A 16,853-nucleotide genomic window follows, 5' to 3' on the forward strand; every position below is an offset into this window, starting at 1 on the left:
GTTTGGGCTTGGCCCCTTTTTTTTTTTTTCGTTTTGTTTTGTTTGGAAAAAAAAACTATTTTTAAAAAAAGTATTTCTTACCTTTTTAGTTGTTTCTTTGGTGCTGCATTATACATAGGCCTCTGTAGGCAGCTGCTCTTGCTTTAAAAAAAAATGGCAATGTACAGATAAGGGACAGACTGGAGGGATAAGACTGAGAGACATAACATGCAAACCCTGAAATTTAAAAGTATTGTAGACACTCTGTAGAATGCTGTTGCGCCTTTGCACAACAAATGTCAGTCTTTGCAACATATTCATATTAGAAATAGGTACAGGGATTTGTTGCATGTAGGTTCACACTGAGGCCAGAGTGTCCATAACTGTGCTCCCTGCCAGGTTACTGCACCCGTCACATAGGCAGGCACAGCAGCCAAAATGTTTTGCTGTTGGGTGAGTGGAGCTGAGAGGCTATTTTTCTTTCAGGTACACCTTCCTTGTGATTGACAGTGGATGTTAGCGGGTGGATTCCATAGCCAAATATAATCCACTCACTGCCATCCGCTGTCATTCACAAGGAAGGTGAGTCCACCTATCTGCGCAGCCAGGTTCACCTAACTGTGCAGCCTCTAGCAGCTATGGAATCCTATCACTGCCATCTTCTGTCAATCACAGATGGAGAACTGTGACGGCACCTAACTTGCGATTGGCAGTGGGCAGATTCCATAGCTGTGCAGCTGACAGTATCCTAGCAAACAAATGACTCATACCTGAACATTTCTGGTTGACAGCTGAATGTAAACAAAGAGATGGGGATGCTGGCTAACATCATTGACCAGAATTGTCATTCGCATGATGTCAGCCAGCATTCTAGTCCCCTTTGTTTACATTTAGATGTCCCTTGGGGGGTCTTCTGCTCAGCAGCTGAATGGGGCCATGGATGAGTCATTGCCAGACAGCTCCCTATCAACTAACCAGCCCTGAGAGAAGCTGTCACATTTATGACAGATTTCCAGTGCAAGCATGTCCTACTCTTTACTACACAGTGGACCCACCATGTAGTAAACAGCAGGACATGTTTGTGGGCAGCTTAGAGTTGATCTTAATTACCACCAGGTTTGTTATCTATAAACTGGCAGTAATTATTTTTTAATTTGTCAGAGTTATAGTCACAGGTTGTGAAAGTGTCACATATACAGTAAGAACTACCTGAATTTGTTTCACATGTCAGAACTCTTAATGAAACTGTCTCAAAGCTTTGCTGAATTAGGCACAGCAATTTTTAAAGTGCGTATACTGCCAGAAAAGTGTTGTAAATGCTTTTTTGTCTTGAGATCAGTAAACCCTTTGATAGTACAGACAGTCCTGCAAATCCAATAATGAAATTTGCCAGCACAGTACAGATAGGATTAATTAAACATTTCATATCAAGGGAGTACTAAGTAGGATTTTAAAGTCATCAGGAAAGATCATTTATAAAGGTAAGCACTTTTCAAACTTTACAAATCAAAGCAGAAAACCATGGTAACGAATAAAACTAAAGCAGATGTATAACATGTCGAGCCATCAGAAAGAGACACTGGTTAAAAGAACAGTCCATTGATTGGTCAGTAAAGGTATCAGGAAGGCAACAGTAAGGTGATAATGATACATAGGAACTCATTTTATAGGGAACTTGCATTCAGCAGAGTGCTCACATTCTTGAGCCATTCTGCTGGTGACATATCCATCTACTTACTTTCTTTGGCTGTATTCATGTACATTTCATTTAGCATTATGTGTTTAGGGAACTTAGCTGAGAAATTTTCTGTTTTAGAGGAAATCAAACAATCACGATTCAAAAGATCTTTTTAGTCTAAATTTGCTTCCTGCTTAATACATAACACCTATCACTTCAGATTGTTTTGCGCAATTCCGGGTTTTATTATAGTAAAACCGAACCAGTTTTGGAATTACCTTTATCATGAAGAATAAGACTATCCATTCTTGGATATTTTGCAGGTTCCACCAGGACTGAGAGGTCAAGCTCACCTAAAAGTCTGGGGTAACCGTCACCTAAATGATGAAGGACTTATTTTTCACAACTCTACAACTGTTACGGTGGATAGCAAAGGATTGTCACTGTTCATACAGACTAATAAACCAGTGTATAAACCAAAACAGAAAGGTGAGAAATGTATACCTATGATGTATATAGAAAGTTTAGAACATGTAGAAATTTAAATTTAATGGCTGGACTAACCAGTGTGAACACTGTGACTGTCTCGTGTTCACGGTACAGTACCGGTATCTGTCAAGACTAGCAGTAACAATACCTAGTAGAGTGGTGTGGTGCAGAACTTTTGTAGTTTGTCAGCTAAGTGCCGCTATAAAAAGTTTGTCAATTGAGTACCCTTATCCTTACTGCTGTAAAGATTGAAAAGCAGTACTCCAATACAGTACATGGAAACAGTACATGGAAACTTCACAAAGGTTCCTAGCAGATTCACCAGGTTATACTTGGAAGATTAAAGAGCATTAAGTGCTAATTTAAAGTAAAACTCCAGTGAAATGCTTTTTTTTTTTTAGATGTAGATGGAGTAGTGAAGGTTTAGAACCTCTGTCAGGTTTTTGCTCAAGCTTGGGACTCATTGGGTAAATGTCTTTTTACTTCCTGTCCCAGAGACACAACAGAGAGTTAGAACAAATCCCACCATTTACAGTGTCACTGGACAAGGTTTCCCTATTGGAAGATTTCCCTTTGTCTCCTGTACACCTGATAATCATAAAAATGTGGATATCCCCTCTTTTTTTTTTCTTGTGACATTGGCCACAAGGGAAAAATAGCAAGAGAGAATTTCTCCAACCATGACACAGGGTAGAAAATGGTTTGAGATCTGCAAGAAATTTTTATTTTTAAATCAAATTTGAACACTTGTGTCTTTGACATTTCTATTTATAGTGATGATCAATATGTATATGGTGACACCAGATCTACGACCTGCATATGAAAAGGTAAGGATATAGAAACAATTGGGCTGCTCTTTTGAAAGCTAGAGCAAATATTGGAACTTTTGTTTCTAGGAACCAATCAGATAACACACACATTTCACAGAGTAGGTTCAAAAGTGAATGCAAAAATCTAACTGTTTTTGCAGTTTTGGTTCTAAATTTTCAGTTAATTTCTTCTTGAGTGATTCATATAAGCAACACATTTTCCATGATGATTACTTTGGTCATCTTAGTTTTTCCTCATTACCTAAAGGTATAATGTTTCTGGTCATTATGTTAAAGTGGCCCTGAACTAAAAAACTGGAGATTTACTATGTCATCTATGTGCCTGAAAAATACCCTTTGACTGAAATCCCTGAAAAATTGCAGTGCACTTTTTGGCACAGCCTCATAGCTGTATGTCTTTGTAAGATCTACAGTAAGGCCCCATATCTCTGACTTCTAGTCTCAGGAAACTTGAAGTGATGTCACTGCTCTTCTGCTCACTGTTCTCCTTCCTGGAGGCTCTGAATGAAGAAGCAAAGCTCTGTCTCTACCAAGATGGTCATCTCCACCGAGACACACAGAGTTATTCATAAAACGGTGAAGAGTTTGGGGAAGGCAGAAGAAGTGAACAATCTAGGACAACGTAGCTGAACTGAAAAATGAGCTGAATTGGATAATTTTTTTAAATCGGCTATTTTGGCCTAGATTGTTCCTTCTCCTGCCTTCTCCAAATTCTTCACCTTTTATGAATAGCCCTGACAGTGTAGCAAAAGGCATGGCAAGTCAGTAATGGTGAAAACATTGGAAAGAGCCTATAGTCAATACTGGTGACTAGTCCATTAGCCTCTGCCTACCTTTTTTAGGGAATAGCTTTCAAAGTTCCGTACTCTATTCAATCTAATTCATATTAAATACCCACTAACCTAATGGTCCTCCAAAATTAGCTTAATAAGTGAGTCTTGCAGGGTAGTCACCACAGTTTAATAAATTGGATAGTTGCATGGAATTCATTTCTTGTTGCCAAAGACCTCATTTGCACACATTGACAAGAGAACTTGTCATGAGAGGAATCATTGTGCTTCAATTGTTGACCCCCTTTCTTCTCTTAGCTTTAACAAGCTTCAACACTGCTTGAGGCTTGCTAAAGCCTAGCCAAACTTTATTTAAAGCTACCACAAACACTGTTTTTAAGATCTGTATTTAAGGCTCCCACGCTAAACTTCAGGAACTTCAAGAAATCTGCTTGAAGCTTGTTAAATGCTTTGGAAATGTTTGCCATAATCTAAGATTACGCAATAGCCGTGTGTTTAGGCCCTTGGTTAGCCAAGTTGATTTATTATAAAAAATCTGTTTTGTTTAATTCAGGTATAAACTACAATTTACACTTATTATGTTTTAGAGCCATTTTAAGAATATTATTAATATATTATTAGAAAAAAATTGAATATGGAACTTATTATATTATGTAATTTTCTGATTGTATTATTGTTCTTGCATTTGCAGGTTGATGCATATGTCATGGTAAGCATGTGTGTTTTTTTATACTTACTCATATGTTGTTTTGCTAAGGGACTAAATCAGCAATTCAAATAGTTTCATGTAAAGAACTACATTGTACTAAGCAAAGCCTTCTCCCTCTTCATGGTTTCTAGACTCAATTGGCTACTTTGTGAGCCAGCGAGCACTATGCAGAAATTTAGGATATACTGAACAGTGGTAGGAGAATGGTGAACTTCTGATAATTATTCTCCACTGTGCTGATTGAGCTCATATGCTCAACCCTGACTATTTCCAGGTTTAAGACTGCACAATCTCGGCACCACGGCTGGTTCATGTGTAGATAAGGGTTTACAACGCATACAGGGACCATGGGGAACAAAAGTAGCCACCCGCCAGAAGGAAGGACAGTGTCAGCACAAATTCAGAGATGATTTGAGGTTCTACAGCCGAGTGATACACAAATAAGCTACATTTTTGTTAATAAGGTACTTGAATGCATTTTTAAAATTTAATTTCTTAGTTTGTTGTCACTTTAAACAATTACATTAAAAAAATGCATTAAGAACTAATGTAAGTAAAAACATTCACACACACAAAGAAAAATCTAATGTACACATTTTATACATTAAGGTGTGTTGCAAATAGGCAGCCTTTTAATTTTAAATTGTCCTATAATGCAATAAAAAAAGACACCTGTACTATTTTTGATAATGCAGTGCAGCACAAGACGCATCTACTGTATGCATTGTGGTTCACTATAGTGAAGCTGTGTTTTGGTCTACTGTATATATACATTGGAGTACCATTCAGAAAGAATGCCAGTGCAGTGCAACATATATATGCCACCTGTTCCATCACACAATCATCCATCCATGCATACTTACATACTGTTCGAATTATCGTACATAAGTAAATGCCTACTGCACAGCACATGTTGTTTCCACCACACACCAGAGGTAGAAGAGTAATCTTAGTGCCATCATTTAGGTAGTCTAAAGGGAATAAACTGTAAAGGATTTTAATGTGCCACCTATTTACTGTTTTGGGTATCATAGTTGTTGTTTTTTTTTGTGGTTTCACAAGGTTTCCATTTCTCAGTGCTTTCTCACTGACCCTTTTTCTTTGACTGCTCTTTCACCTCACATGGCAGAAAATATTCTTAGGAATACTAGAGAATAACAAATGACAGCTGTAAAGCACTACCCTGCCTCCCCTGTGCCATCAGAATATAAAATAGCTTTTGGTACAAAGGCACATATTTATGATAGTAAACTGCCCATGAACCCAAAATTGGATAACAGTTGCTTGTGTATCTTTAGGAATAGAAAATACTTGAGGCAATGATAAATTCATTTTTCCTGTAGAGAAATATACATGGAGTTATATTTGCCATCCTTGATGTGTTTGAAATGACGTGCTATTTTATATGTATGCTATGTTATGGGCTACAGTCATCTAATGCCTTTTTGTATTTTTTGTATTTGTTTAGATATTATGTTGTACCTATTTATCACGTATAAGCACAATCACTTAATCAATGTCTCATTGTTTTTTTAGGATCCAAGAGGATCTAGGATAATTCAGTGGACAGAGCTTAGTCCAATTTGCTGTGGTGAGTTATTGACAATGTTGCATATGTGGATTTTCTGTGGCTTCTTTAGTGTCCTCTAGGTCAGTGTTTTTCAACCTTTTTTGTGCAAAGGCACACTTTTTTCATGAAAAAAATCACGAAAGTCATACTTTAATGATCACTTTAATAACTTGTTCATGGCACACCCAGCGTTACCACACAACCCCAAAAGCCCCATGACTTTGTGGGGTCTCACCAGGGTAGCAGATTTTGCCTTGTACACACATGCGATGACTCACCGGCCCAAGAGTGAGGAGGAGACTCAGCCCAAGTGATTCCGTCAGGTAACGAAGGGAAGGGGGAGGAGTCTATGTCTGTGACGTCACCGGACTCCTCCCTCCTTACCTTCGTTACCCATCACGGACAACTACATCACCCGACTCCTCCCCCCTTCCCTTCGTTAGCCGACAGAGCCACTCGGGGAAGGGGGGAGGAGTCCGGTGACGTCGATGTCCGTGACGTCACCGGATCTCCGACGGAAGACCCGGAAGCCGGCGGAGAGGTGAGTAACTTTGATGGATCAAAATAATTTTGATTGATCAAATAAATTAACGATTTATTGACGGCACACCAGAAAATATCTCACGGCACACTAGTGTGCCTCGGCACAGTGGTTGAAAAACGCTGCTCTAGGTAACCTTTGAGACAATGGAATTGATTTACTAAAGGAGTAGACAATGCTGACTTTGCATAGAGTGTTCGTGTTCACTTATGTATGAACTAAAGCTATATTCACCTTGATTATCTAGTCATAAGCAGGAAAATTTTAAAAATAGATTTTTTTTGTATTTACCATGACATTTTTCAGTTGAGTGGTAGAGGAATTCTTAGACTGTCAGGTTATGCTGCTGTCTACAGGAGAAATGGACACTGAAAACAAAACAGATTTTGGCCAGCACGGGATAAACCTACTGTTGGAATGTAAAACCATTTTTTTTTTGTCTATGGGAGTATGTAAACATTTTTTTTCTGCGTTACTGTTTTTGTCGGTGAAGGGTTAGTGCTGGAGTGGAATGTATTACTTTAGTGTTATGGTTGCAGTCAATCCATCTTCTGTGTGCTATGTCTGAAGGTTGGTTTGGAACTAACATTTAGGTATTCTGAGTGAATGTTGGAGAATGAATGGATACCCCTTTGCTTGTGTTTGCCCATATCGCAATACCCCGAGAAGTTGTCTGAGAGGACAAGGCCAAGAAATAGCGACCTGGAGATCCTTTATGGAAAATGGATGAGTGTGTGCCATTCAGGCACAAAGCGGCATATGTTGGAATGTACAACATTTTCATGTACGAAAACTGCTGAACAGCTATCTTCAAATCTTGACTCTGAGATTGCATGGGTCATCAAAGAAACCAACTGTGTGTTATTCACACCTGCAGGAGGCATGGCGAGGGAGGTAATAGAGATGAGATTCCTTCATCTGGACAGGAGGTCATGCATTGCACCCTGTGGTGTTGATAGGGGTGTATGCCAGTGGGAAGACACCCTCAAGATATCCTGCTTTGCATATGAAGGTGGCTGTCCATTGTCTAAAGATCAAAAGACAAGGTGTTGACCTAGGCCAAGGAATGACCTGCAGTACGATGGTGCCCCCTGCTGGAGGACTACAGTGCATGTGGACAAATATGAAGGACGATGCCGATTGGCCGAAAGACCTATAAGGGACATGCGGAATTATGGGTAAAGGGGTGTCGATGTATGTGTATGAATGGGTCCGGTTTACTATAAAAGTCCGTGCTCAGCTATATTGCTCTCTCACTGAGCCCAGCCAAGACATAGGAACCAGAGGACAGACTTGCTGCGTAAAGAATTCTCTTGATTATCTTATTGTACTTTGTATCTGTTTTTATCTTTTATTATGTTTAGTTATAGTTGTGTATAAATAAATAAGACCATTGCTTATTTTAACCATTGTATCGTTATCATCATTGGAAGCAGAGAATAGCAAGTTAGCTTATTTCAGGAAGCCAAGGCAATTTAGATATTACACCTACCCACAACCATTATATCTCAGTTTTGTAGCACAGTAATCCTGGGGGCATGAAAATAAACATGGAGGAGAGGGACCTGTGGCCGTTAGGGGACTCCAAGAAAAGGATTTTACAATAAGTACAACAATCCTATTTTCTATCTCATCCTTTAAGAGACACATGAATTCTTAGATTGTCAGTATGTCCAAAAGCAGTCAAATAGGGGGTGGGCAACGAAGCCTGACAGACCCAAGAAAAACAGCAGTATAACTGGGGACTTCCCTCAGCTTAAGGAGTCCTTGGGAAACACTGTGCTTTATTATTGACTGGAGAAAACTTTCAAGAATTCAGGCTGTCACAGAGAGAGCACCAGTATGAAATGGGAAAACCTGCCCTCCTTGGCTGGCTGAAGAGACTTTTTATAAAAAATTCCCGTAATCTTTATTAAGCCAGATGAGCTTGATTAAAAGACAAATCATAGTCACAGATGGTTATCAAGAAACAATATAGAAGAGTGAAACAGTCATAAATCAAAAACAATGATTTTTAACTAGATACCGGTAGTAACCGGAGTGACATGCAGTTTTATATCAAACTTGCAGTCTAAAAGGGAAGAGCACCAACGGTACTATTAGAGAATAGGGGAAATAGAGCATGAAGATGAAGAGATACATGAAGCAACATTAGGGACTCAGAGACCCAATGCAGAGGGGGAGTGAAGACACAGGGGGGATGAGAAGGGAAAAGGGAGCAGAAGCGGGATGGCAGAGGAGAAACAGACCAGGGTAAAGGAAAAGAAAGAAAAAAGCATAGTCCAGCAAAGAGAGTAGGAAAATACCAGCCAGAACCGAACTGGATCCCAGCCTCCCAGGGGAACAGCAAGAAGCACAGACAGGGCAAAGGCCCCAGCTGCTGCAGTATACATCCTGGCGGCCCATCCATATCACTTTAAGCATCCCACTCAAGGATCGGAAGTGTCAGCGGAAAGCATCACCCGGCAGTATGCGTACCTGAAATACAGCCAGAGGCTCCAGGTAGATTAAATTGTGCTACTGTATTGTAGAGCATTGAGGTTAGGTCAATACTTTAATTTTTTTCAGTATCCAACATGAATTTACCAGTGCTCATTGGCTGACTCCAGCATTAAACCACCTGTGTTAGTTGGGTGACTGGAGAGACTTCCAGGATTCAACATGTCTGGCATGACTCTTCCTCCAGCTGTTGATAGCAAATAAAATGTATCACTGTATTGTTTTGTATTTGTGACCTTTAAGCTACACATGAATGAAATAGTAAATACAATGACATCCCTTAAAGAAATGTTACAAGTTATTTTTTTCTCTTTAAATAAATATATTTCTTTAGCAAAACAATATTGCCAAATAAAATGTATGTATTACTTTGTTACCTTATTTAATGACATGGAAGGAAATAGTTGAAATGTAAAAATGGCTCTGGTGAATGAAGGGTAATAAAGAGCTAAAGTTTAGAGGAATGTTGCTGCTTTAGGTTTTGGGAATTTTGGTCAAACTTTTTTCTCTCTGGTTAAGCATGTCTTTGTCTTTATCTCTGTCTTACAGGAATTGTTAACATGAGTTTTCCTCTTTCTGACCAACCTGTGTTTGGAGAATGGCTGGTATTTGCAGAAACGCAAGGCCATATTTTTAACAAATCATTTTCGGTTCAGAAATATGGTGAGTGAAAAAATTATGAAACTTTACTTTGCCCAATTACTGTATTTTGGTGAGTTTGCAGAAAACCGTGCCAGACTGAAGGTGAACAAAAGTGGGTAAAGTGCATTTATTGTTTTCAGTTAAAAGGACATTTATAGAAAAGTATGTTGTTTTTTTTGTTTTAAGATTAGGGACTTGTGGCTTGTTATACCAAAACACTTGGAATGGTATAAATTGCCGACAATTGTGAGGAGGAAGGGGGGCAGAAGCAGGGCAGAAGAACAGGATGTACTTCACATAACCTGTGTACTTCAAAGTTTGTTGGACGAGTGTAGCATATTGTCTACAACTCGTTAACAGACCAAAAGGGGGCAAATAAGAGAAGTTCAATGGTAGGGCTTACTTTCATTTAACTAGCTTGTCTTCTTTTTATGAAGTGATGGCTCTCAGTAATGTAAATGAATAAATGCCCAACATCATGTAACAGGTGACTGTCGGATGATAGCAGTTGTATTTAACAGCTTTACATATTTTCTGTCTTCTGCATCTGACTTTGACTATGGGTACAGCAAACATATTGTAAGTATGCATATTATAGATGTTTTACTGGTTTATTTTTTTTAGTGCTTCCAAAATTTGAGTTGATAATAACACCTCCGACTTATATACGGGATATAAATATCTGTGAAAAGTGCAAAGTCATTGCAAGGTACAGTATATAGTAGAATATGGTTACAGTGCTGCTTCTAATAAATGCTTTCAGTTTTAATTTTGCTCTTCCTACAATATTTATTTTGCCTTCTAAGTTGATCCTACTTATGTGTTAATCATGATATAGTTAACATCAGGTCCACTCACAATCAATACTTAATGGGCAGAGTTTCAGAGCTTGATCTCCTGCTGGGTGGATGGAGGGCCTCAAATTTTTTTTACACCAGATTGTTTGGCCATCATAAAACCAAGTGTGGTCAATTACAACCATCATAAGGGTGGCAGTGTGGTTCCAAACACCTTCAACACTCTGACCAGTGATTAAATCTTGTCTGTGCCCTCCCCAAATGAAATAGGATCTGGACCCAGCTTAATTTTTCTAATTTTTCCCAGCTTCGGTAAGTCTTATGTGTAGTAGGAACTCTAATAAATATTGTAGAGTGGTGGAGAAATCATATGTCGATAGAGGAGGTAGTGACATGTTACTGTGGAACCCAACAGATATGTTCTTAATTTTGCTGCTTCACTTAACCCTCACATCATTTATTTTCTACATCTAGATATACGTTTGGGAAACCTGTGAGTGGAATGCTAACTATTAACATGACTGTGACAGGTGTTGGGTATTACAGACATGAGATCGGACACCAGGTGCTTAAAACTATGGAGGTAAGAGCTTCTGCAATATTTATTACTACACACCTAAATATGTTTATGTCTCCTTGAAATCAGTTCCCATTTTAAGGTGTATTTTTTTTTTAATAACTTTTTTCCTTTATTTTATATTCTAACAGTACATTAAACAAACAAATGTAAACACACATATAGAAAAATAACTTAACAATCACAGTATCTTACAACATCATTCTTCCAACCCCCCAAAGGGAGAAAACAAAAAAACAGTGCGTATACGTGTGCATGAATACCCACATACATATGCAGTCCCCAAACCTATTCATAAATACTTTAAGATCACCCTATATCTATTTCATTATATAATAATAAAAAAAAAAGGTGTAATTTATAAACCCCCTAACTTCCCATACCTAGTGTCAAATTCATCGAGGGTTGAATCCCCTAAAAAAAAGAATATTATTGTGCCACCTTTCCCCTTGTGGAGTATCATCTTTTATTATTGTCAGTAAGATGTATTTTTTAAATACAAAACAGATAAATAAAGACGTATTTACTTTATCAATACATATTTCCCCTTCACATATGTGAACAACATAGTAAGGTGATCCGGGGTCATACACGGGCTTGGCGCTCTCCATCACATCAGGCGGCTGCAGGGAGTTATGTGTCCTAACCTGAAGAAGGGTGATTAATGTTGCAATTCAGTGTCTTAATACAATACTAAGTGTCCGCTGAGTATACTGAGTGGAGTGTATAATGCTTGTACACAATGAATGTGTTCAATAAAACAGGCAGTGTCAAAGTAGAGCGAAAGGCTATAAAATAACCCACCTTTTAAACATTGCCTTCCAACAGCTCTTATATTTGCTGTATACAGTTTATAATTAATCTCAATTAAACTTATTTTAATATTTATTTCAAGTGGTTCCATGGCCACAAAGTTCTGGCAAATGTGCCTGTCAGCACAACTCATAGGCAGTAACTATTTCAGGACCAACAATGTCTTATTGCAATGGATGCTGGTAGCATGATGTTACTGCTCCAAGGATTCCGCTTGAAAAAAGATAAAAAAATAGTATTTCCATTACGATTTATTCGAAACTATGCAGCAAATATAAGCGCTGTGGGGTGGCAACGTTGGTGGGGGGTGTTCAATTGCATTTTTGGGGGGAGGGGGCTCCATAAAACCTTTGCTATGGGGCCCTGTGGTTTCTAGTTACGTCCCTGGTTGGAAGGTGTTTGAAAATGCTTTTCTGTTACTTTAGGGAGAACCCAGGGTTTAACACATTTTTTTTAAACAGAATGTTAAAGCAGACCTTTACACTCAAAAATCAATATCTACCGATGCATCCCTCTACTTATGATGATTAATAATAACATAGATATGCCAGGTGTAAAATGCTGTGATTTTAAAATACTTACACTTGCAGAGCATTCACTTCCCGCTTTGAAAGTGCAAATTACTTCAATTTGCCAAAGCAATGCACACTGGGATTGCCTTGCCATCAGCAGAGCATTGCTGGAAAATCTCATCTGTAATCTCAAGAGATCTTAGGGAAAGGCATTTTCCTCCCCTGAAATTATGTGCATGGTCACATGTCCTAGCCACTTGCCTAGTCACATGTGCCAGAAATCAAGGAAGTAATAGGAGAGCTAGTGAACTGCCCTTAAAAAAAAAATGGCCACTGTCAGAAGACTGGGGAAGAAAAGAGAAATAAGGTATGCAAAAAATACAAAGCCTGCAATTATCTAGAAGTATGTGTTTGTAGTTTGTCATTACTAAACATCTCTAAATGTGTGGTTTTTATTTTAAAGATGACTAACTTCTATGTTTGTGTAATCAGATTTACAAAAAAAAATCAGTATATAAAGTATAAGCCCTCGTTCACACCTGAACGTTTTGTAGCGCGTTCTACGTTTGACGAACGCTCTACAAAACGCTCAAAAATATAAATCCCATTGTATTCAATGGTCTCGTTCCCACCTTGGCGTATTTCCGCCCGTCCCTAACGCGCTACAAAACGGCCCACGCCTGAAAAGGTACAGGTACTACTTTGGGCCGTTTTGTTGCGCGTTTCCATTGGGATACAGCCAAGTAGCCTTCGGAAACGCGCGACGGTCACGCAACTTTTTTACCGCAAATCGCGATTAAAAAACGCGCAACGGTCGCGCATATGCAATACGCCTAGGTGTGAACGAGACCTAAAGCTGAGCTTAAGTGAACCAAGACATTTCCCATGGAAATATGGGAGCTATTGGCGGATTTATTTTCCTTTTTGCATTAAGTAGCCTTTATTAAATAGGTTTTTAGACTTTTGTTTTACAACTTGAGTAAACAATTCTAACCCACTATATATCCCCCCACTTACAAAGTAAAATGAAAGGACATGTAAATTACATTGACACTGGGTCAATGTGTGGAAATAACATTTATGATCAGTTCACCATGGAAGAGTGGACATACATAAAGAGCATTATTGTGCTTATTAAGGAGAGGATAGCCATTCATTACACAATTACAAGATTTTCTGAGGACACCTCCTACTCTGTAATGTTGCCTTTTCCCTAATTAAGGTAGTTAGTATTGGCATGGCATTTCTAGAAATAAAATGTTGACGAGCTAGGGAAGAGCCATTTTTGTGTGATAAGTTGTCATGCTAAAAAAAATGTCTAGTAGGAATATTATCATGTTTGGTTGGTATTGTTCTTCATCCTACATTCCAGCTGGTCACACTTTAGGATCTAAGTCAGTATTCCCTTGTAACACTTTAGAGATCACTAACACTATCAGGGCTATTCACAAAATGGTGAAGAGTTTGGAGAAGTGAACAATCTAGGCCAAAATAGCTGATTTGGAAAAAGATCTCCAGTTCAGTTCAAATTTCCAGATCAATTAATTTGTCCTAGATTGTTCACTTCTCCTGCCTTCTCCAAACTTTTCACCCTTTTGTGAATAACCCTGTATATCTCTCCAATACCTCACCAGTTTGGGGCATTACCACACTATGCCCAGTCAACACCCATGTCTAAAAGAGTTGGGTGTGTCCTGTCTACCCAATGGAAAAACTTTTCTAGGGTACAGTATACAATGAGGGGAATTTATCAAAACTGGAGCAAACAAAATCTGGAACAGCTGTGCGTGGCAACCAATCAGCCTCTCTCTTTCATTTTCAAATCTTAACTGAACAAACTTAAGAAAAAAGCTGATTGGCTGCCATGCACATCTGCTCCAGGTTTTGTCTGCTCCAAGTTTTGATAAATTCTCCCCCCTCTGTGTATAATTAAAAAAAAATAGTACATTTTTGAAACAGGGAGAGTAACACTTGGGAGTAAGTTCAGGGACCACGGGGAACAAAAGTAGTCACCCTCCAGAAGAAAGGACAGTGTTACCATAAATTCAGAGATGATTTGAGGATCTACAGCTGAGTGATACACAAATAAGGTACATTTTTGTTAATAGTTAAAGTACTTGAATACATTTTTCAGATTTAACTCCAAGGTTTAGTGTCACCTTAAGAAGGCATAGATAAGAGATCTCAGCCTCCTTCACTTTGTGGATTGTACAGTATTGTATGACTGTAGCTTTATCTAGTCTAGAAGTGAAGCTGTAATAGCTATTTTCACAGCAATGCAACTAAATATAGGATAAAGTAAACATAAATTAAATTTAAAAAAAAAAATATATATATATATATAACATTGTGATCTTTTCTCCATTGCAGATTTATGGATCAGGAATGTTTGACATCTGTGCCAAAGATATGATGCCAGTAGATTTCTCAGAGCATTTTCGAGGAACAGTCAACATTTGGGCCACTGTAACTTCTGTAGATGGCAGCAAGCAGGTTACTTTTGATGACACCACCTCAGTCCAAAAACAGTTAATTGATATCAAATACAGCAAGGATACTCGCAAACAGTTCAAGCCAGGCCTACCTTATCAAGGAAAGGTAAGTTACAACAAAATGCATATGGACATCTTTTCGGTCCTGTTCACATTAGCCCACCCGCTAAAATGGACAGACTAGCCTGTCCACTACCCGCTGCCAATGACCAGGGAAAAAGACTAGTTCCACCAACAGGCCCATCAGCTTCCCCTTCATGCTCCGCCCAGCAACTAGTAAAACTCCTCGGCCGCTGTGCTGCTGGGGGACGGGTGCAGCGGCCATGGGCGGTGGTGAGCTACACTGAGGATGGAGTGTCTGGTACGGACACTTCAGACCAGTGTACCTCCATTTTTTTCATCCCTTTATTTTGCTGCTCTTTGCTGAGGCAGTTGATTGAACATTCTGGTTACAAATAAAGAAGGGTATTTACAAAAACTAGAGCAGACACAATCTGGAGCAGCTGTGCATGGCAACCAATCAGCTTTTAGCTTTCACTTTAAAAGCTAAGCTGAAAAAGTGAATGTTAGAAGCTGATTGGTTACTGTGCACAGATGCTCCAGATTCTGTGAGTTTTCAGAAGGAATTTAGGGCACATTTTTAGTGGAGTCGATATGTTTTCCCCAACAGTGGGTTAACGTCTTGTGCTTGAATCTGTGTGTGGGACATCATGTAGTACATCTTACCAAGCTGATGATTAGTAATGGCAAACATTTTTATTTATTCTGACTGGTCCAATTCAAAATGAAGTGAAATGGTAATTGAATTTATATCAACAGTCTAGTTTTAAGCTGTTGGGATACAGGGGACCTGAACTAGGTATTTTTACATATTTTTAAGTGAGAAAAATCTGAATGTGAAAAGTTTAGGTAAGTGTCTGCCAAGTCATCAGGCACTTTTTCTGATGTGCTGCTCTTGAACACTACATCATCAAATCTATCTCACTGGTTATTAGGTTGAAGTCACCTATCCAGATGGAAGCCCTGCAGATGGAGTGACTGTAAGAATCAAAGCTGAACTCACCCCCAAAGACAATGTGTACACCAGTGAACTTGTATCTCAGAATGGACTAGTAGAGTTCCAGATACCGTCTATACCAACAGCAGCTCAGTATGTGTGGCTGGAGGTGAGTATGGCAGCTTTGTATATTTAAGTCTTAACCGTCATTCTTTGGTAGTCTGTGTGTTTAGAGTATATAAGTTATTCTGTTCTTCTTCCTTGTATGTGTCTGATCTGCTTCAAAGTCTAAAGTAATAGCCATTGATGGGAAATCCACAGGAGATCAATATTTGCCTAACTACTTGTCCATAAGTAGCTGGTATTCTCCAAGCAAATGCCACCTACTGATTCAGCCTCTAGAAAAGCCATTACAGGTGAGTACTGGGAGTGTTCTTTGTAGGAAAATTATAATTCTGAGACTGCCCCTGCATAGCAACAAATCAAAAATGTTTTTCACTTGGGGTTTGGAAAGATGTTAGCTGTGTATTAATAACCATCTTTATAAAGAAAAGGCCCCTGAATTAGGTAAAGCTCCAGTATGTTACTAGATACAGGACTTCATGACTATCTGTGAACAAAGACATTATTATTTACGAGTACTGAACCTACAACACAAATAGCCTTCAGTAAACACTACTGTTTGCACTGTCAATGCTCCTTCATATTGGAGGTTATTAGAAATATATATATTCTAGATGAAGGGGTCTACTCTTCTCATGTTTATTTATTATTTGTTATTAATATCAAACATTAACATGTAGCATAGATATGTCACATGTATGGCCTATTTCCACTTATGTTCAGGTAAAAATACATTCAAGTTACCAAGTGCCACTGGATTATCTCTAATATTTTCTCTATTGTCATTATTTTTTGCAAGCTAACCTATTTTTTT

At 38.6% G+C, this 16,853-nt stretch overlaps 1 protein-coding gene across 1 annotated transcript in view; it reads left to right on the forward strand.

Moving 5' to 3' along the window:
• CPAMD8 (C3 and PZP like, alpha-2-macroglobulin domain containing 8) overlaps nt 1–16,853 on the forward strand; it is a 104,605-nt gene that overhangs the window by 23,467 nt on the left and 64,285 nt on the right. Inside the window, exons 4-13 of the mRNA XM_018568215.1 lie at nt 1,981–2,146; nt 2,921–2,973; nt 4,459–4,476; nt 6,013–6,067; nt 9,636–9,749; nt 10,353–10,437; nt 11,000–11,108; nt 14,798–15,025; nt 15,915–16,085; nt 16,204–16,332. Coding sequence (XP_018423717.1) covers nt 1,981–2,146; nt 2,921–2,973; nt 4,459–4,476; nt 6,013–6,067; nt 9,636–9,749; nt 10,353–10,437; nt 11,000–11,108; nt 14,798–15,025; nt 15,915–16,085; nt 16,204–16,332 — 1,128 coding nt within the window. The remainder of the gene's footprint in view (nt 1–1,980; nt 2,147–2,920; nt 2,974–4,458; nt 4,477–6,012; nt 6,068–9,635; nt 9,750–10,352; nt 10,438–10,999; nt 11,109–14,797; nt 15,026–15,914; nt 16,086–16,203; nt 16,333–16,853) is intronic.

The sequence above is a fragment of the Nanorana parkeri genome, unplaced genomic scaffold (assembly GCF_000935625.1).
Source record: "Nanorana parkeri isolate BGI_ZX_2015 unplaced genomic scaffold, ASM93562v1 scaffold1154, whole genome shotgun sequence".
In the NCBI taxonomy this organism is placed as follows: domain Eukaryota; kingdom Metazoa; phylum Chordata; class Amphibia; order Anura; family Dicroglossidae; genus Nanorana; species Nanorana parkeri.